The 21941-nt window shown below is 42.1% G+C and overlaps 2 protein-coding genes across 3 annotated transcripts in view; both read left to right on the plus strand.

The window, feature by feature from the left end:
• The window catches only part of MAP3K2 (mitogen-activated protein kinase kinase kinase 2), an 89694-nt gene extending 79900 nt beyond the window's left edge, over window positions 1–9794 (plus strand). Inside the window, exon 17 of the mRNA XM_025403862.1 lies at window positions 737–9794. Within this exon, the coding sequence (XP_025259647.1) occupies window positions 737–962 (226 nt within the window). The 3' untranslated portion in view covers window positions 963–9794. The remainder of the gene's footprint in view (window positions 1–736) is intronic.
• A 4380-nt stretch (window positions 9795–14174) lies between these two features.
• ERCC3 (ERCC excision repair 3, TFIIH core complex helicase subunit) overlaps window positions 14175–21941 on the plus strand; it is a 38336-nt gene continuing 30569 nt past the window's right edge. Inside the window, exons 1-8 of one of the 2 annotated variants that reach the window (XM_025403860.1) lie at window positions 14175–14298; window positions 14640–14845; window positions 15497–15733; window positions 17968–18017; window positions 18442–18577; window positions 18764–18928; window positions 19403–19607; window positions 21236–21550. In XM_025403860.1, the coding sequence (XP_025259645.1) occupies window positions 14271–14298; window positions 14640–14845; window positions 15497–15733; window positions 17968–18017; window positions 18442–18577; window positions 18764–18928; window positions 19403–19607; window positions 21236–21550 (1342 nt within the window). In that variant the 5' untranslated portion in view covers window positions 14175–14270. Of the gene's footprint in view, window positions 14498–14639; window positions 14846–15496; window positions 15734–17967; window positions 18018–18441; window positions 18578–18763; window positions 18929–19402; window positions 19608–21235; window positions 21551–21941 lie in introns of both variants that reach the window. The other variant, XM_025403861.1, reaches the window with a different exon arrangement.

Below are 21941 nucleotides of genomic sequence, written 5' to 3' on the forward strand. Positions count from 1 at the left end.
GTATTTCCACCTGGGATTGAATTACTGAGGCAGATGTAAATTATCTTTTGTACTTCCAAAATAGGATGTAAGAATTGCAAAGATTAACACTGTATTAATTATGCCTTAGTGAGGCTTATAATTGATTAAATATTTAGAATCCTTGAACCTGTCCTCCATTCTTTAGGAAGGATTTTGTCGTGAGCAAACCTCAGCATTAAAAAGCTTTTTGCTATTACAGAAGTAAATAGTTACTTTGTTTGTCTAAAGACCTTTAAAAGTACTTCATCTTTGTTGTCAGTGTCTTATAATTCATTTAATCTTTAATTCTTTTATAATTTTAAGTTAGACCATGAAATGACCATTTTCTGCTTCCCACCCAGAAAAGACTTTAACAGATGTTCATTTTAGGCACCGGAAGGCAATTGATTTCTAATGCTTATATTCTTTGTAAGATAAAGACAAAAATTATTTTTAATGTCAGGTTAGAAATTATGTAAAACAAAAATAATAAGATGAATAATTTTCTTTGCCCAACCGTTTGAATTAAGTGATAGTCATTAAATTGTTGTTTTAAATTGATTTTTATGTTTAAATTACAGTTTTACAAAATTAGAACTTTTTAATGAAGCTTTGAATTTGAAGTTAAGTCATATTTAAATATACATGGACTTAATGCCTGTTTCTCATTTTCTAGCTAACTGGCTTTCTTTCATGTTATTGTTTGTGTAATGTATTTCTTTTTGTTTCTTTTCAGGAGTGTTGCATGTACTGTGGTAGAAATGCTAACTGAAAAGCCGCCTTGGGCTGAATTTGAAGCAATGGCTGCCATCTTTAAAATTGCCACTCAGCCAACAAACCCAAAGCTGCCACCTCATGTCTCAGACTATACTCGAGATTTCCTCAAACGGATTTTTGTAGAGGCCAAACTGAGACCTTCAGCTGATGAACTCTTAAGGCACATGTTTGTGCATTATCACTAGCAGCCAGTAACCTCTCCTGTGCCTCTAGCTCCCATCTATTCATTCACCTTCTCTCTGACTGCACTTTTCTTTTTTATAAAAAAAGAGAGATGGGGGAGAAAAAAAGACAAGAGGGAAAGTATTTCTCTTGATTCTTGGTTAAATTTGTTTAATAATAATAATAACCTAAATTTTTTATATTTAATCTTTTTTTCCCTTACAAGAACTTGAAACTTTTTTTTTTTAATTTTTATAATGTACTGATGTGGTTCAGAGAGATAAAGCACTTTAGTACATAGTCACTCTTTTTAGTACAAACAAATCATTTGGAATACCTAAAGATTGTAGAGTCATTCCCTCTATCACTGACATATCAGTGGCGATGGGAAGACATGGAAAACAAGGAGAAGAAAATGATGTATAATTTGTAGTTTTTAGTGATAGTATTTAAAATATATCCTCATTTGTGGGGTTGAGCCCTAAACTTTAGGGTAGGTACTCAACTTAAAGAATATAGGTTTCTTCTTATATCTGTATTCTTTAGATCCTAACCTCTGTCTACCAACCTTTTTGCTCAGTAGGAGTCTTGATAGAAGATACGCATCTCTGAGAGGTATGTTTATTTGTTAATCCTAACCAGTATAATAAGCAAATACACTATAATAGATCCATGTTACTGGAATCTGTAAACTTGAGGGATAGCTTTCTGCTTAAACACACAGACACACACACACACACGGAAAACCTTTTATTTTAAAGTCAAGTCGTGAGCAAATCGAAATAAAAGACAAAAGGAGATCGCTCTTATCAAATGTGTGAGCAGTAGAAGAGACCACATTTGCCAATCAGTAGAAATAATGAAAAACATTCGGTGTTTAGTGTATTTTAAACTTGTTTTACTTGAGGGGGACGACCCAAAATTAAAGGAATGGAGAAATAATCAAAATCATGTATACCATCTTCTATTTCTAGCTCCTGATTCCCCATAGATAACATTCCATAGGAACGAAGAGTTCAATTAGTAATATTTATGTGTTATGTCGGGAGATGAAACCTTTGTTCTTAGGATCACAGAATACTAAAGCACCTCCAAAAAAACAGGTATCATGTGAAACAGTGGTTGCCAAAAGTGGAGCGAGGATAATTTCACTAGGCATTTGGCAATTCTTAGAGACATTTTTGGTTGTCACAACTGGAAGGATACTAGTGGCATGAATTGGGAGAGGCCAGGGATGCTGCTAAATAGACTGTAATACACAAGGAAAGCAACCTCACCCCTCAAAGAATTACCCTGCCCAAACTGTCAGAAGTGCTGAGGTTGAGAAACCCTGATGTAAAGATCAGTCCCAGTTACAAACTGAAAACAGCTATTTACAAAGCAGTAAATGCAAGAAAGGAAAGGAAATTTCAAAGAGAAAGTGATGTAATGCAAATTGAGGATTTTACAAGATCAGCTACTGCTGCTTAAGTCAAGGGCGAATGATCTCAACAAGCAGCAAATAGCAATCACTTTACCAGCTGCATATTGCATCCACCTAGGTAACTCTTCCTTTTAGGAACAAACTGAATTGGAACACCGAGCCTTTTGAACTTAGCCATCTCTATATATTCTTTCCTTAAAATTCATAATTTTGGGCAAAAAAAAAAAAAACAAAAAAAACTTACCAAAACAAAGTTTTAACTACTAATGGGAAGGTTAAAAAGCTGCCAGGTATTTCTAGTACAGTGTATCTACTAAGAGCAAGGACATTATTAAATGGAACAAGACAGCTGGGAAAGGCCCCACTATCTCTTAATAGAATTGTGCTACTATAAAACATGAAGATATCAGTAATTTGGCCACTTGCCGTTTTTTTCAGCATGTTAAAGCAAGTGCTAAGTACTTTATTTTTAAAGGTCTAGAAAACAATAGTCTTCCTGGAGGCCCCAAAATCCCTTTCATGGGATTCATAAGGGACTCAGGTATTCTTATTTTCTGCCAAAAGGTGTGCTTATTTAGGGACTCTTTTAAGACACTTTGTTTCTGAAGTTAGGTAGGTCTTGGTTTACTGTGCCAAGGTCCTACCTAGCATTCCCTGTAGGAATATTTGAAATTCCACTAGCTAGTCTAAGAAGTCAAAGCACAAAATTAGTTGTCAATGCTTCTCTCATACTCTTATAATTGAAGCAGTTTGCAGGGAAGAACAAGAATGAGGTGCCCCTGCCTTGGTAAAGCAACTGCCAAATCTTGTTCTAGAAACAATCCCCAAGTGTGTGGATCTATTATAATTTCTTTATCTTTTATGAATGAGGGCATCTTTTCTACTTGAGCAAGATCACGGTCTCTGGACCAGTGGGCTTTTCCTTCATATCTGTCTTGTGTAGTTGTGCTTTTCCTTTGGCTCATTTTTGGTCTGTCAGGGTAACCAGCAGTGCAGAATATAAGACACGCTCTTTAGCGAGAAATCCGGTGAGACTGTAGAACCCAGAGCAAAACTGTTTTTTTTCAGTCTCTGTTTTCTTTTCTAAATGCTATAGAAGATAAAGGCACCTGAAAAGAAACTACTACTTTAACACTGCTGCGGAAGGCCTTTGCTGTATAAGACAAATATTATTAGCTATGGGAAAGTAATGTTCTTTATGTAAAGACTTAAAAATAGACAAGTAGTTTACAGAGTTATTATATAAAATATGATGTGAATTTATTTCAAACAAGTTGTGAAGGTACCAAAAACCACAATAAAAGTTAATATATATAGAAACTACTAGAACAAAAAAGCTTGACGGTGTGGGGGCGGAGGGTATGGAAGACCAAAAGTAAATTTAAAAAAGAAAGTTTTGAAAGAAAACAGCTTCATTGGGGAAGTTAAATGTAACACTCCGTTTTTTTTTCCTTCTTTCTAATAATGGTACGGATCAACCAATGCAATCTGAACGTTTTAAGATAACTCTCCATGTGTTTTGTTTCTTAAATGCACAATTGATTCTTCTATACTGTGATGCTTCTTTGCTGACGCTGGGAAATGGTCAGGCTGCTGACTTTGTGCCTTCAAAATGCATTCTGCTTTGACAGTGGCAGACTTTTCGGTGCTGGAGAAGATTCACTAGCAGTCTTATATGTGCTTTTCAGGAAATATCTTTCTACTTAAGGCCTTGAGAGATTCAAAGTGGCATAACTTAGGCTTGGACCAAATATAAGATCTTTTACATTGCAAACAAAGTGTTGTATTGAATAAAAGGGTTAAAAAATATTATAATGACTAATGGAAATTTTGATGGGTTGGTAATTATTTAAAATGTATTTAAAATTATACAGACTGAAAATTTCAGTATGAATATCTTGAAAATTCTCAGCACTTTTCCTTGTTTACAAAACATCTTTCTAACTTAAAAAAAATGACTATTGCCTTAGAAAGTTTTAAAAGGCAGTTACCCTTACATAATATATATAAGGAATTAAAATATTAATGCATTTGCTGAACTATAAAAGAAAATTTTAAACCTTAATTTCAGAGTAAATTGAATTGGCTTTCACTTGAGAGTCTTTACCTTATTCCCAATAGAAACTGCATTAAAAAGATGAAACTATTTCTTTCGATTAAGTTTCTGCTACTCCAGTTCTTATATATGTCAGATCTGCTCTGTAGTATTTCTGATGGAGCCGTTACAAGATATGTGAAATCACTTAGGAAATAAAATCAGATGTGAATAGTTTAGCAGGATGACCAAGCTAGATGTAGACTCCTTGGTCTATGGCAAGGTTCTGTGCCAGTGATTTTATTTGGAGTCTGGGAACTGATAGCTTGATATAAAATCACCTGGTGTCAATTAAATATACAAATCTGTCTTTTTAAATAGAACGAATCTTCTTCATTTGTTTATTCAATAATTGTAACTTACTATGTCAGGTACTAAATTAACATCCTCATTAAGGAGGTCACAATCTAGGAGGAACATGGGCAAGCAGTTACTTACTTTATGGCATACGCTAACTCTGAAAGTTCAGCAGTGATGTTTTAAAATGTTATTTTTTATTAAGTAAGGGAAAAGCAATTTTAGGTAATCATTGGCTGTTATAAACTGAAATGTCATTGACAACAGGGATTAGAGTAAAAGTGTCCCCAAACTGGAGGGATCACCTCCCCAACCAGGTCACACAGCATCTCTCTCAGGACCCCCTCTTACTGCAAAACCCAGCCTCTACTCAACAGTTCCGGTGATGGGGAGCATTTATTCCGTAATAGTGTTTTTTTGTTCGTTTTTTTCTCCCAGTGTCTCTTTTAAAGAAAACATACTTTTATTTTGGTCTAAATTGTGAAAATACCCAAAACATTTGATAGAAATCGAACTCTGTCAACAGTGTTATTTATACTAAGATCAGGACAGTTTCTTGAGATCATATTGTTTTATTACTAAGTTTGGCCTTTGTTTTACAAATGTAATGTTCATATTTATTTGAATTTTAAGATTGGTTAAATGTTAATGAAAAGCAATCCAATTGTTAATTTTTAGTAGTGCCTTTTCTCTGTATGCCTTAATTTTATTTTATATTAATAATTCAAGTTACCCACCAAAATGAAGATTTTTTCCAAAATCAGTAGGCTTCACAAGTTCATTTGGCCTTAGACTGTGTATTGGTCCTTAAATGTTTCTTAATGCCTGCCTCCTCCTACCCTTTTCTACCTCCTTTTTTTTTAAATAAATAATAAATGTTAGGAGAGAAACATTAGGATTTGTCTGTGATAGACACGGTGCAGCTTCCACCAGACATGAATTCCCAATAAGCGTAGAAAGAGGTATTCTCGTTCTAAAGAGACATGTAAATGTTTTCTGGGTTGAATACTTGATTTTCAGTCACATTGGCACTGTCCAAGTTCTTGGTATATTATTATTGTTCAGTTATGATTTTCATGGTAGAGTTACAGTACTTGTTTTTGCCCTAAGGAAGTCATTCACATGGTTTACAAATGTTAAGGCAATGAGACAGGACAGTGAGTAGGAAATCCAGGGATAGCAGATTCTAGTCCTTAATGCTCAGCTAACATTTTCGCTAATAGTCTAAGTTACTTTTCTGTGAAGTGTGTGCATGTGCGCCTCTGTGTGTGTGTGTGTGTGTGTGTGTATGGTGGTGAGTTGGAGGCAGGGGTAGGAAGGAAGAAGGGGAAAGGTATGAGTGTTTGATTTAGCTCAGTTTCTGGTTTTGGAAGAACAACTCAAATGTATGACCTACTGATGACATACAGTGAGTGTAGTCATCCTTGGGTAGGAACACCAGTACATTTTCCACAAGTAGCTAGTATAAATGATTGTATAATAATGATATTGATTATAAATTGCCATACTCTTGGTTGCTAAAAGTAGATTAAAACTCAATTTGTGTATATGTATAATAATCTTATATATAATTCTTAAATAGAAGGTAATTGATTTTACATAGTTCTTCCTGAACTTTTTGGAGCTGAAATTCTGCCAAATATTATCAAAATAAGCTTTCTTAGCTTACCAAGTATTCACAAGGAAATTCTCTTATACCTCTTTTTGGTTGGCTAGGGGAAGCATGCTATGAAGCAGTTGTTCCTGCTTCATAGTTGTCTTTGGCTTGGCTTTGACTCCTGCCATGGTTTGGACGGGATCCCATGGTAGGTGTGGGAAGTACTGGCCTCCCATCTCCCCATACTCACCTTCCAGAGCTGTTGATGGACATGAGCTCTTGGGGGAGCCTAGAGATTCTTTTTTCAATGGTCATGTAAGCATTCAGGGTTGAGCTTCAGAAAGATGAGGGAGGAGTCATAGCTACAGTAAAGAAAAGAATACATTTTATCTGTTGCCTGTATACAGTCTCATAGAATTCTTCATATCTTTTATAATTGTGCATTTTAATTGACAGTCATACGGTATTTTTGTTAATAACAGCAAAGGCATTAAATCGGTACCATTGTTCCTTCTGCCTGATGACTTCTTGTTTGTAACACAATCTGTATTATCAGAATCACTTTAAACCAAAGCTTTTATATTCCCTGTACACATAGCCAAAATAATTAGCACTGTTACTTCTGTCCACTTGTAAGCTAATAGTGTAAAAATTATAAAGCAGATACTAGTAGAATTTGTATTCTGGTATATCCTTCAAGGAGAAGGACAGGTGATCAGTGTTTGCATTTAGACATGCAGAAGTTACTTCCACTTTTGAGGAACTATGTAGACATGAATTTAAGCTTGTACATGTGCCAGTCTTGTTAATGTCACTTGACCACCAGTGCACATAGACAGACATTAACGTCTGATGCCTCAGGTTGATGGCGTACTTTCTTCCTAGCATCTTAACATTTATGAACTTGGGTTTGACTTGAGGGGCATTTCAGCAAAGCTGTGAGGAAAAGTAAGTTCCGGACTGATGTCTGCTTTGTGCCATAGACATTTTGGAACAGAAGGAAGTGTCTGCTTCTACTATATGTGCAGGACTTGTCCCCAAATAATTTCTGAATCCCTTAATGCAGTTGAGAACAGTAAAATTCATGACCATACCAAAAAGCACTTTTAAGTTCACTTATTTTTAAATATTCTTTTAGAATTTATTTTTTAAAAGCATATGTAACTAGTGATGATTTTAGCATTAGCTTTACTTGGAGGAGAGAAGTAACAAAATTACATCTTAAACTCTATTAGATAGATACAAAATGGATTTGATGTATTCTTACTTTTCCAAAGAATTTTTTCCATCTGGAATAAGAAGAGAGGATTAGTTGAAACATCTGAGCTGGAGAGGCTTATGGGCAAAAGGAAGTGTGCCAAACTCTTGCAATACACGCTATTCAATTGAAAGTACAGTGTCTAAGGATAAAAATACTTCTTTAAAAACCAACAGTTGTTTTAATGCAATCTTAATTAGTAAATGGTTTACATTTTTTCTATTGTTATTGGTTTTAAAATTTTGCTACCCTGAATTCTGAAATATTATAAGAGTTAATACCAAAAATACTTTTAATGTCTGACATCTCTTACATTTCACATGGTTCTTTTTATTCATTGTAAATAAAAGTAAACTTGGATAAATTTGAGAATAAACTTTGAGTTGTTGCAAACTATGATTATCAATTTGTAAATTTACCCTTTGACATAATAATGTACATTTTTAAATGTAGCCATTAAAATCTCTATATTTAACCTATTGGTTTCTCTCTGTAAATGTTTCTAATCTCAGTTGAATGCTGGGCAGTTTATAATTATGTACAAAGGGTTTTTTTCCTATTAAGATTGACATTTTTGCACATTTTTGGAAATGTTTAATTTGTACACTGATTTACTACTCTGACCAATAATTGTTGATGAGTGTATGAGCATCATGAATGCGTGCATTGAACTACTGTCTGTGTCTTTATGTTTTAACTTCTTTCAAGATGTAGCCATCAGTTACTGCACTGCTATTACTGACTTAAATGGACCTTTTTGCTTTTACAGACTATACTTATCTATGGTTCTTTGTTGAAGAACTCAGGAGTTCAACATTAATAGAAATTAGAAAATTTTATAATGTATTATCCATTACTAAGTTGAAAGTATGCTCTGTGTATCAGGGGATGTATGTTTGTGTGGAGATTTTTTTTCTGTCTGTAGGCACATGTATATATCCCAGTAAGTTCTTTCTTTCATTTCATTTCTACATTTTTATGAACTTGTTTTATAAGGGTACTATTTAGTTGTGATAATTAAATATATATAAAAGCTTTCTGAGAGATTATTTACTATATGAATATATTTCAGCTGGCTGATCAAAAGTATTTTTAAAATTTTGTTTTTAACCATTCAAAATGTATTTGTATTTTCAGAATTGAATGCAAATCATACTTAGAGCCCAATTAAAATACTCTTGCAAGAAAAAGCATTAAATTCTCTTTAAGAGAATTCTGTGAAATGCAAATTAAGGGAAAAATAGGTTTTAAGCAGTAGCAAAAACACACCGCTAAAAATGGCCTTTGAATTCTCAGAGCTATGGAAAAATGTGAGAAACTAAATTGTCTCGAGATGTCAAGATTTTTCTATCTCCAGTTGCTGTTGGCCTGTCCTACTGTTGTCTTTGAATATTTCCTGTATTCTACCCCAAAATATTTCAACTTTTAGTTTTTCTATCACTGGGCAAGGTCAGACTGGGTTTATAAAACAGTATATTGGCATATTGTGATTCTTTGTAATTGACTATAAATTGGTTTTGAAATGTCCAAACATTCGTTGTGTCTTTATATTGTACTGTGTGTTTTAAGTAACCGGCAGAAAAAGAATTGGAAATGAAATTTCCAATCAGACAATGTTGTATTAAAGAAAACTTTGTTTTAAATATGCGGTACCATGTAAAATTACTCATGTTAGGAATAAAGTCCACTGTCGAAGTCGAATGTCACTAAGTTTATGATGTGAAAAGGAACCGGTGTGATTAGGAAAACCTACCAGAAGCCAGATATAGTGTGGTACGTGCCACATTTCATGCACATTTTGATTTTGTGTTGTCATTCAAAATTGTGCTTGTAAAAATGTATACTATTTCTGAGTTTTATAATTTCTAGGTACTTGTTTTTTCTTGCTGGTAAATAGCTTTTTTTAAAAATCTAATATAAAAGAAACCATGTTTATATTTTGTTAGTGATCAATGACTTTGTTTATATGGAAATTTGTATATCGTTGGCACACATTTTGTTTAGGTTTACATGCATGAAGGCCTGCAATAATTAGCACAATGAAAATTGCTTTTTCTTACATGTTCATTTTTTTGAAAGATTGTGGTGCAAAGGCTTACTCTAAGTAACCTTCTGGACTTATGGAATGAATATAAATGAATGGCACTTTGAGTGTTAATAAAGCTAATATTTATTTCCACTGTGATTGGTTTTTCCAGATCTATTCTTGGACACATTTTATTTACAGTTATTCCCTCCTTGCTTGAGTTGAGCACTCTCTAGGAGACCAAGCACAGACAAATCTAAAAACAATGAAACTAAACTAAATCTTTCCAGTATCTAAGTCTGTAATGTTCCACCCAACTTGTAGTATATCTTTGGCTAGACATCTTGATTTCCTAAATCAGAACTAATGATGATTAAAAACAAACACAAACCCTACAATCAAACCTATTGAGTTTAAGGAACGGTCTCTCACATGGTGTTGGAGATTATTTATTTATTTATTTATTTGAGACAGAGTCTGGCTCTGTCGCCCAGGCTGGAGTGCAGTCGCGCCATCTCAGCTCACTGCAAGCTCTGCCTCCCAGGTTCCTGCCATTCTCCTGCCTCAGCCTCCCGAGTAGCCAGGACTACAGGTGCCCGCCACCACGTCCAGCTGTTTTTGTATGTTTAGTAGGCACGGGGTTTCACCATATTAGGTAGGATGGTCTCCATCTCCTGACCTCGTGATCCGTCTGCCTGGGCCTCCCAAAGTGCTGGGATTACAGGCGTGAGCCACCGCGCCCGGTGGAGATAATTTAACACTTTGCTATAGAGGGCAACTTAACACAACCTCAGAATTGAAATCTCAAAATCAGAATCAGAAACCTCAGAATAGACCGGGTATGGTGATCGCAGCACTTTGGGAGGCCGAGGTAGGCGGACCACTTGAGCTCAGGAATTTGAGACCAGCCCGGGCAACATGGTAAAACCCCGTTTCTACAAATACTACAGAGATCATCCAGGTGTGGTGGTGCATGCCTGTGGTCCCAGCTACCCAGGAGGCTGAGGTGGGCAGGTCGCTTCAGCCTGGGGGAGAGGTTGCAGTGAGCTGAGATCGCACCACTGTGCTGCAGTCTTCATGACAGAACCAGACCCTGTCTTAAACTTCAGAATCTTGTATATCCTCTGATCCAGCAATTTATATCTAGGAATTAACCTGTGGAAATAGACTGTGAAGGTTGTAAGTCGCATCTATAAATTCCAAACTTGAAACTCTAAATGTCCAACAATAGGGGCTATTGTAACAAAGTACCACAAATTGGGTGGCTTGTAATAAAACATTTATTGTCTCACAGTTATGGAGGCTAGAAGTCTGAAATCAAGGTGTGAGTAGGACCATGCTCCTGAAACCCATAAAGGAATCCTTCCTTGCCTCTTCCAACTTATTTTTTATAGTTTAGAAATTGGGTCTCACTATGTTGCCCAGGCTGGCTTCAAACTTCTGGGCTCCCACCTCAGCCTCCCGAGTAGCTGGGACTACATGTGCTCCACGGCATTGTGTCCAGCTGCCTCTTCCGACTTCTGATAGCATCCCTTGGTCTGTGGCAGCATAACTCCAATCTCTGCTTCCATCAGCACGTGGTACTCTGTGTGTGTCTATCGACACAAATGTGTGTGCTCCCCTTTTTATAAGGGGACCAGTTACTGGATTAAGGCCCACCCTAATGACCTGATTTTAACTTGATTACCTCTATAAAGACCCTGTTTCCAAATAAGGCCATATTAAGAGGTAGTAGGGGTTAGGACTTCAAAATACCTTTTTGGGTCAGGTGCAGTGGCTCACGCCTCTAATATCAGCACTTGGGGGGCCAAGGCAATGGACAGCTTAAGTCCAGCAGTTCAAGACCAGCCTGGGCAACATGGCGAAACCCCATCTGTACAAAAAAAAAAATACAAAGAGCCAGGCATGGTGGCATGCCTGTAGTCCCAGCTACTTGGGAGGCTAGGAGGGAGGATCACTTGAGCCCAGGAGGTCGAGGCTGCAGTGAGCCCAGATTGCACCACTGCACTCCAGTCTGGGCAACAGCAAGACCTTGTCTCAAAAACAAAAAATAACTTTTTGAGGAATGGGGGACGCAATTCAACCCATAGTCTGTCCTCTGGCCCCTAAAACTTCATATCCTTCCCACATGCAAAGTATATTCACCCCATCTCGACGTCAACAAGAGTCAGCCATTCCAGCATCAACTCCAAGTCCAATATCATCTAAATACCAGTTCAAATCTTATCACTGAAATCATCCAAATCAATTGACGCTGGGTAAGGTTTCCTGGTGGGGCAAATTTCCTTTCTATCTATGAACCCATGACAGCAGTAAGTTATCTGCTTCCAAATTACAATGGGATAGGCAGAGGATACACACATTCCATTCCAAAAGGGAGAAATGGGAAGGAAAAAGACTTGCAGGCGCCAAGCAAGTCTGACACCTAACAGGGCCAATGAGATAGGATTTTAAGGCTTGAGAATAATCCTCAATGGCTTGATGCTCTGTTCCTCAGGACCCACTGGGGCTGCAGTCCTACACCCTCAGAACTGAGGAGGTGGTGGCCGTGGGTTCAAACCCAAGCCTGTCCCCTTCAGTCGCATGGTGGCGGAAGCAGGCTCACTGGCCTCTGAACTGCCCCTGCCAATCCTTTTCCTACCTGTGGAATCCTGGAAGTCCAACAGCCTTCCTTCATTTCATCCCATCTATGTACCCCAGTCAAAACTGTCCAGGTTTCTGTGGAGATGGGTCATTGGGTCTATAAGCCACGCACCTAATCTCTTGCAAATAAATGGTTGTCCACATCCTTAGTGTTTCTCCAGAGCATACTTTCTCTCTCTCTTTTTTTTAAACAATGTGAGTACGCTAAGAATGATCCAAATCTTCAAGTTCTGGTTCCTTTTGTTGAACAATTCCACCTTCAGTGTATCTCTTCTCACATTTCACTATAAGCAGTAAAGAGAAAGCAGGCTTTTTTTTTTTTTTGAGATGGAGTCTTACTCTGTCGCCCAGGCTGGAGTGCAGTGGCATGATCTCTGCTCAGTGCAACCTCTGCCTCCTGGGTTCAAGAGATTCTCCTGCCTTGGCCCCCTGAGCAGCTGAGACTACAGGCGCGCACGACATCATGCCCAGCTAATTTTTGTATTTTTAGTAGAGACGGGGATTCATCATATTGGCCAGGCTGGTATTGAACTCCTGACCTCATGATCCTCCACCTCGGACTCCCAAAGTGCTGGGATTACAGGAATGAGCCACCGCGCCCGGCCCAGGCCTCACTTTTAACCATTACGTAGAAAATGGTTAAAATGTCCTAGCTTATCACTTACAAGTTCTACTTTCCACCCAACAGAATACAATTCAGGCAAGTTCTCTATCACTTGCTTCCAGTTTCAATAACGTATTTCTCCTTTCCATCGAGCCGTCACCAGAATCACCTTTAATGTCCATATTTCTACCAAGGCTCATCAAGACAGTAGAGGCTTTTCTATCATGCGCCTCAAAATTCTTTCAGCCTCTATCAATTACCCAATTCGAAAACCACTTTCCCATTGTTAGGTATTTGTTACAGCAGTACCCTATTTTCCATACCAAAAATCTGTGTTACGTTCTCCAGAGAAACAGAACCAGGAGGCCCACTGAGCAAGCGAGCGAGAGACATTTATTTTTAAAAAACTGGCTCACGCAATTGTGGGGGCTGGCAAGTTGGGAATTCAGGTAAGAGTTGATGTTGTAGTCTTGAGTCCAAAGGCTGGAAACTCAGAACTTTCTATGTTCCAGTCTGGAGGCAAAATTCCTTTTTCCTTGAGAAACCTGTCTTTGCTCTTAAGGCCTTCAACTGATTTGGAAGAGGCCAACCCACATTATTGAGGGTAACCTGCTCTATTTAGGCTGAGCCAGGAGAATGGCATGAACCCGGGAGGCAGAGCTTGCAGTGAGCCGAGATCGTGCCACTGCACTCCAGCCTGGGCAATAGAGCGAGACTCCGACTCAAAAAAAAAAAAAAAAAAAAAATGTTGCCCAGGCTGGAGTGCAGTGGTGCAATCTCAGTTCAATGCAGCCTTTAATTCCTGGGTTCAAGTGATTCTCCCACCTCAGCCTCCCAAGTAGCTTAGACTACAGGCGTGTGCCACATGCCTGGCTACTTTTTTTTTTTTTTTTTTCCGTAGAGATGGGGTTTCACCATGTTGGCCAGGCTGGCCTTGAACTCCTGATCTCAAGTGAGCCACCCACTTCAGCCTCCCAAAGTGCTGGAATTACAGGCATGAGCCACCGTGCTCAGCCAAATTTTTTTTTAATTAAAAAAAAAAAAAAATTCTTCCTTACCCATGGACTCAGGTCATATTCTCTCTGTCTTTATCAAATTTGTTTATTGCCCACATCGCTTCATTAAAATTTAAGTTCCGGGAGGATAAGGCCTTTCATTCGCGCACTACGCAGGTGCTCAACACACAGTATTTTCCTTCAGTTGTAAAGAAACGAACGACGCCTGCCGCCGCCAGCTCCCCGCTCTTCCAGCCCCCGCCATCACGGCGCCCAGAGGCGGGACGTCCTGTGTGGACAACAAGGAGCTTCCGGATTGAGCCGGAAGTCCCCGACAGTGGATGCCGCGGCGTTGCTGTGGGAGCCTGGGCCTTCTCTGCTGCTGTAGCTGCCATGGGCAAAAGAGACCGGGCGGACCGCGGTGAGACGTGGCGCGGGCACGCTCAGCCACGACTGCGCTCGCCGGCCCTGCCCCGCGCTCTGCCTCGGAGCTGCTCCCGGCTTCTCCGCGCCGGCCGACCCTGCCGGTCCTCCCGCGCGCACCCCCTCGGGACAGGCCTTTGGGCGGGAGAGATGCTGGACCTGGGCGCAGCCCGGCGAACTCGGCCTGGGGTGGGCGGGTGAGGGGCGCAACGCCCGTGGGATGCTGGTGGCTCTTAGCTAGGAGTTTGCGGCGGCGGCGGCACAGGTGAAATGCTGCCCAGCGGTGCGGAGGGAACCCGAGACTCCTGCTGGGTTTATTTGTATGTCGGTATCTTGCAGACAAGAAGAAATCCAGGAAGCGGCACTATGAGGATGAAGAGGATGATGAAGAGGACGCCCCTGGGAACGACCCTCAGGAAGCGGTTCCCTCGGCGGCGGGGAAGCAGGTGGATGAGTCCGGCACCAAGGTGGATGAATATGGAGCCAAGGACTACAGGCTGCAGATGCCGCTGAAGGACGACCACACCTCCAGGCCCCTCTGGGTGGTAAGCATGCCCTTAGCTTGGGCAGGGCCCGGGAGTGTGCGGAGCGGCGGCTAAATCTTGGGCATTCTCAGAGTCAAAACTGACATTCAGGCTACTGCCCTAGAATCGGCCGGGAGAGAGCTTTCATCCACTCGGTGGAACGGCCCAGCAGTTGCGCACACGTGTGCCGGCCGGGCCTGGGCTTCCTCCGGCTCTAACCCCTCGGTTTACTCTCACTGCTTCCCCAGCCCTACCCCATGTAGTAAATCCTTTCATCTGCCGAATCAATAGCATGTATCATGTAACAATTTGTTTCCTCAAATAATGGAAGACATGTTCAGTAGCAAGCTTTTGCTCTACTTAAAATAATTAATGTTCTACATTTAGTTGAAATTTAGCCGAAAGGTAACTTGAGGATAGCCGGTAAGATGGGCTTTCTGTGTGCGGAATAGTGGGAAACAGCTGTTGACTTTGGAAACATTTTCTTCTATTTTTCTTTGCTCTTCTGTATCTGATTAAAGTAACAGGCCCCACAGTTGTCTGAAGGAGTGCTTGCAAGAATATCTGTGGTATTGGGCAGCTTATTCTTTCTTGATAATGATACGGGCAACAGTCCAGTCGTCTCTGCAACTCATGTTTCCTTGTCCATTTTGTCCATTTGGTGTCTCTCAGGCTCCTGATGGCCATATCTTCTTGGAAGCCTTCTCTCCAGTTTACAAATACGCCCAAGACTTCTTGGTGGCTATTGCAGAGCCAGTGTGCCGACCAACCCATGTGCATGAGTACAAACTAACTGCCTACTCCTTGTATGCAGCCGTCAGCGTTGGGCTGCAAACCAGTGACATCACCGAGTACCTCAGGAAGCTCAGCAAGACTGGAGTCCCTGATGGAATTATGCAGTTTATTAAGGCAAGTGGCAGCTGAGGTCAGCAATTCCATCTGCCCTGCTAATGTAAGAATGGGCATAGTTGCTCCATATTGTCAGCCTGTGGCAGCCATGAGAATATGCCATTCAGATTTCCTGTGGGGAGCATAACGACCGATTACCCCAGCCGCTACACTCTGGATCCAGCATTGTGTTCTGGGTGAGGCCACGCTTCTCATGAGCTGCTCCCAGCCATGCGTATTAACACAGAGGGGCTACTAATTCAGGCCCATTGTAGCCAGGGAGGATTTGGGAATTGGGTGTGTTCCCCTCAGATTCTGTCTTCAAAACCTAATACCCAATGGTAATGTAATTGGAGTAAGAAAGTAGTTAAGACTAAATGAGGTCGTCCGATATGATTAGCGTCCTTGTAAGAAGAGACACTGGAGCATGCTTTCTCTCACCTGCCCTCCTTGTCATGTGAGTACACAATGGGAAGGTGGTCCATGGACAAGAGCCTTCACCAGAAACTGAATCGGCTGGTACCTTGATCATGGACTTTCAACCTCCACAGCTCTGAGAAAATACAGTTCTAACATTGAAGCCACCCAGTCTGTGGAATTTTGTTATGGCAACCCAAGCTGACTAACACAGGTGGTAAAGTCTGTCTAAAGCTAAGTATCTGCAAGAGACCAATGTCAACAAGTTCCATGAGGGAAAGTCAAAAACAACTTCAGATGTTGTTTTTGACAGAACAAAGAGGGTTCCATGTGATTAATAGTTGAACATGCTGGGTTTCTTCTGAGAGATGGGTGAATGCCATTTAAAAGAGATGGACAGTGGCTTTCCTTGCCTTTGGCTGATCCAAAGGGAGTCAGATTCAGACCTTGGGATCTGGAGTGGCAGAAGAGTACCGCAGGAATTCAGTATGGCACTGCAAGCAGTCCCAGAGAAGCTGCAGGAGTCCTGGAGAGAGCTCTCTTTTCCTGTGATGTGAAAGTATGCCCGGCCAGGCGCAGTGGCTCACTCCTGTAACTCCAGCACTTTGGGAGGCCGAGGCAGGTGGATCACCTGAGGTCAGGAGTTCAAGACCAGCCTGGCCAACATGGCGAAATTCCCGTCTCTACTAAAAATAACAAAAATTAGCTGGGCATGGTGGTGGGCGCCTGTAATCCCAGCTACTCAGGAGGTTGAGGCAAGACAATCACTTAAACCCGGGCGGCAGAGGTTGAAGTGAGCTGAGATCTCACCATTGCACTCCAGCCTGGGCAACAGAGCGAGACTCCACCTCAAAACAACAACAAAAAAGAAAGTGTGCCCAAGGAGAGGACCTTGTACCAACATTGTGGCTATGCTCAGTCTTGGCTGCGAATTGCCTGCAGGGATGTAGGTGTTGGCACACTGCAGTGGTGGATCAGGGACAACAGCGGGGATAGGCAGCCACTTAAAGTCTGCCAAATTTTTTTTTTCTTTTTTTTGAGACGGAGTCTTGCTCTGTCGCCCAGGCTGGATAGCAGTGGCACAATCTTGGCTCACTGCAACCTCTGCCTCCTGGGCTCAGGCGATTCTCCTGCCTCAGCCTCCCAAGTAGCTGGGATTACAGGTGCCTGCCACTACACCTAGCTAATTTTTATATTTTTGGTAGAGACAGGGTTTCACCATGTTGGCCAGGCTGGTCTCGAACTCCTGACCTCAGGTGATCCACCTGCCTTGGCCTCCCAAAGTGCTGGGATTACAGGCGTGAGCCACTACGCCTGGCCTCAGTGGCAAATTTTTATTGTTGCCACACAGCCTCTACTGTATTCCTTCCTAAAGGTGGTTGGGAACCTGGGAGGATTTAAGCTGTATTCTCTGCCATCAAGATGCTTACATTCTATTTGGGGAAATAGGAGCGTTGGTGAAGAGCCTTTGCGTTTTGTTTAAGCAGCAATTACTGTGCACATGCTCTGTGCAAAGAGTTGTTGTAATACTGGTATGGTCTTCAGGCTAGGGTGGGGGCCGTGGGAATAGAGAGGAAAGGCAGAATGCAAGGAGATTTTAAGCAGCGTTTTATAACTGAATGGATGTGCATCAGAATTAGCCAGGCAAGAGGAAGATTTTGTTCTCAGAAAGCAGAGGCCAATGGGAAAAGCTCAGTTTAGGCAGATCTGAACCCATTAGGATTGCCCTAAAGTAAAATGAACTTTTCACTTGGTTGGTTGGGGTAAGATGTGACCAGTAGTGAATGTGTTCTGAGTTAGCTGCACATTTACCTATTGGGTGTTATCTGTATTTGCAGTTGTGTACTGTCAGCTATGGAAAAGTCAAGCTGGTCTTGAAGCACAACAGGTAAGAGATTCCGTGACAGGCCTGTCCCGAGGCATGGTCACTCTCTGCGCACCAGCAGGAATAAAGGGATATGGGAAGGACCTGATGTTTATGCTGTCTGCTCTGTGCCAATACCACACTCCTCTGAAGCACAGATAAGAGAAGAGGAACGAGGTGTGGCCCAGACTGGAAACTCGTCCACTGGCCACTGTATTTCCTCTAGCAATGGAGCTGGGCTCAGGCCCCCGCTTACTTGACCTCAAAGTGGGGCTTTGCCCACAACCCTCATATGTTAAATCATGGCCAGCAGCTCATAGTACAGATTGGGCGAAGGGTTGCGGGGAGAGTCTTGAGGCTTGTATTTCCAGACCGTCTGATTGAATGAGCAGTGGCATGAGGAGGTACCTGCTGGTCAGCAGACGGCTTCTTCCTCCCCTGCTTGCAGATACTTCGTTGAAAGCTCCCACCCTGATGTAATCCAGCATCTTCTCCAGGACCCGGTGATCCGAGAATGCCGCTTAAGGAACTCTGAAGGGGAGGCCACTGAGCTCATCACAGAGACTTTCACAAGCAAATCTGCCGTACGTGGACTCCTGGGCTACCCTTGGGTGGGGGCAGGCATTTAGGGTTTCAGTTCTCAGGTGACTTTTACCCAGCATTTACAACCTGGCAGCCCTGCTGGTTTCTACCCTTTCCAGCTTCACCCTTTGCTTGATACCAGCAGAATTAAATGATGTGTGCACATTCAGCACCTACCTCTCTCACAGATTTCTAAGACTGCTGAAGGCAGTGGTGGGCCCTCCACTTCCCGAGTGACAGATCCACAGGGTAAATCTGACATCCCCATGGACCTGTTTGACTTCTATGAGCAAATGGACAAGGATGAGGAAGAAGAAGAAGAGACACAGACGGTATCTTTTGAAGTCAAGCAGGTTAGTGAATGGACCTTCCTCTTGGTTCCCTCACTGAGTTGCTGTTAGAAGTTAGTCCAGCCCTGTGTCGACTCTGCCTGTAGTCTGTGTGAAAGAAAGGAATCCCTGTTGGTCCCTGCATTGCCTTCTACTTTTCATTATCTGTGGGCCATGGCATCTTTCCTCTTGATGGATTTAAAGTCCCAGTGTCCTCTTTTTCAGGCTGTAGGCTGGTCTTCACAAGTTGCTGAGGAGATGTGAGAAACAGTGCCTGAAGGTCAATTTTGCCTGCTGATTAGATTTCATTTTGAAAGTGTTGTTAGTTTGGGTTGCTTTTCTGTGCTTTATCCCAGTTGTTAACTGAGCAAGATCTAAAATTGTAGAAGTTTAGACAGAATGCCACTTGTTTGACCATTAGACCTGTTACAAGATGTGATGTTTTTGAGCACACTTTGGAGTTAAGATTTTAAAACCTTTTTTGTGCCTACTTTCCAGGAAATGATTGAGGAACTCCAGAAACGTTGCATCCACCTAGAGTACCCTCTCCTGGCAGAATACGACTTCCGGAATGATTCTGTCAACCCTGATATCAACATTGACCTAAAGCCCACAGCTGTCCTCAGACCCTATCAGGAGAAGAGCCTGAGAAAGATGTTTGGAAACGGGCGTGCACGTTCGGGGGTCATTGTTCTTCCCTGCGGTAGGTGGTTCTGGAGTTAAGAAGGTGGCCAGGCTGCTGTGTCTGGATCTGCCAGCTACCTCTCGCTTTCTCTCTGTGCATGTCACTAAATCACACCTTGCTAAAAAGTCAAGATCAGGTGACTCCCTGATTCATGACTTGACAAGTATTCGAGTGCTTGCTGTGCATGGGCCTTGGCCTGGACACTGGGAGTATTATGGTGGCTAGAACAACACTTCTGACCTCATGGAGCTCATTCTTCTGGGGAAGAGACAGATGGTAAGCAGATGTGTACAATCTTGGGTGGTGCTAGAGGCAGTGAAGAAAAATGAGAGCAGATAAGGGGTGAGATTGTAGTAATGGCAAGGGGCTGTTGCACATAGTGGCGTTAGGTTCCTGTTCTTGAATCAGCCTTAGGGGTTGTGTATTTGGAGACTCCCTAGCACAGAAACGGTGTTCCTGGATGACTAGGATGGTGTGCAAGTCCAGGGAAAGGCAGGAGTGGCCCCCTGGGCACCTGTTTGACCACTTATCCTCAGTAATGTCAGGTCCTAGCCTAGCTTCTTGGCCAGAGGCCACAGCAGACTCACCTTGGGACCCCACTGAGGACTTACAGAGGCAAGGTCTTCAGGGAAGGGGAGGTTCTTTTTTCCAAAACTCCAAGGATTTTTTGATGGTGTTTTTCTTTTTTATTTCACTTTGCAATTTTTTTTATTTGCATTTACTCCTGGTAACTCAACAGAATGTATTTTTATAATAAAGGAAGGATCTCTGTTTAATGGAAAAGCTTGATTTTTCTCTTGATCTTTAAATGGTGGATGGTAGTAAACTCAGAAGCTCCTGGAATTTCATCTTCTCTGCACACACGTAGCGCATCCCTGAAGTCTCAGCCCCGTTCGCTGTGTAATAATAATAGTGCTCTTTTGCCAAGTCCCTCCTTCTGTGGGCCAGGCATGCTGGGCCCCAGCAGTGTCACTGTCCCGTGACTGTGGGCAAGGCAAAGTACTCCTCTGCTTTAGTTTTTCAGTCTGTCTTTTTTCTTTTTGAGATAGAGTCTTGCTCTGTCACCCAGGCTGGAGTGCAATGGCGCCATCTCGGTTCACTACAACCTCTGCCTACTGGGTTCAAGCTATTTTCCTGCTTCAGCCTCCCAAGTAACCAGGATTATAGGCGCCTGCCACCACGCCTGGCTAATTTTTGTATCTTTAGTAAAGATAGGGTTTCACCATGTTGGCCAGGCTGGTCTTGAATTCCTGACCTCAAGTGATCCACCCACCTCAGCCTCCCAAAGTGCTGGGATTACAGGTGTGAGCCACCGTGCCAAGGTGGCTCAGCCAGGTTTTTCTATCTTTAAAATGACAGTAACAGGCATTTCTCTTTTCACCAGTTTGTTTTGAGATTTTAACACTTAAATGAGATGCATGTAAAGTGCTACAGTAGGCCCCAGCACCTGCTAATTCTCATGTGTGTGTGAAGTGAGCGTGTCTCATTATAAAGAAGAAAACAGGCTGGAGCAGGGTGTGTCACACAGATGTCAGCTGTGTGGACTATTGCAAGGCATTTTCCTAGATTGCTGTACTTGTGAGTCATTCTGCCTGTCCCTGTCCTTCATTTCAACCTGTCCTTGGGTGCACTCTTGTTTCTTGTAGGTGCTGGGAAGTCCCTGGTTGGTGTGACTGCTGCATGCACTGTCAGAAAACGCTGTCTGGTGCTGGGCAACTCAGCCGTTTCAGTGGAGCAGTGGAAAGCGCAGTTCAAGATGTGGTCCACCATTGATGACAGCCAGATCTGCCGGTTCACCTCTGATGCCAAGGACAAGCCCATCGGCTGCTCCGTTGCCATTAGCACCTACTCCATGCTGGGCCATACCACCAAACGGTCCTGGGAGGCCGAGCGAGTCATGGAGTGGCTCAAGACCCAGGAGTGGGGCCTCATGATCCTGGACGAAGTGCACACCATACCAGGTAAGCAGGCTGGAGCTGAGCTGTCCGCTTGCTGAACAGACAAACCAATTTCCAGTTGTTAGGTTGGGAGAGGGACTGCTGTGTAGCCCACCCAACTGGCTACCTTGCTGGGTAAAGCTTTTAATAATTCCTTTTTTTTTTTTTTTTTTTTTTTTTAGAGAGAGTCTCACTCTGTCACCCAGGCTGGAGTGCAGTGGCGTGATCTCAGCTCACTGCAACCTCCACCTCCTGGGTTCAAGCAGTTCTCTGCCTCAGCCTCCTAAGCAGGGGGGATTACAGGCGCCTGCCACCACTCCAGGCTAATTTTTATACTTTTTGTAGAGACAGGGTTTCACCATCTTGGCCAGGCTGGTCTTGAACTCCTGACCTTGCAATCCACCCACCTCGGCCT

The sequence above is a fragment of the Theropithecus gelada genome, chromosome 12 (genome assembly GCF_003255815.1).
Source record: "Theropithecus gelada isolate Dixy chromosome 12, Tgel_1.0, whole genome shotgun sequence".
Taxonomy (NCBI): domain Eukaryota; kingdom Metazoa; phylum Chordata; class Mammalia; order Primates; family Cercopithecidae; genus Theropithecus; species Theropithecus gelada.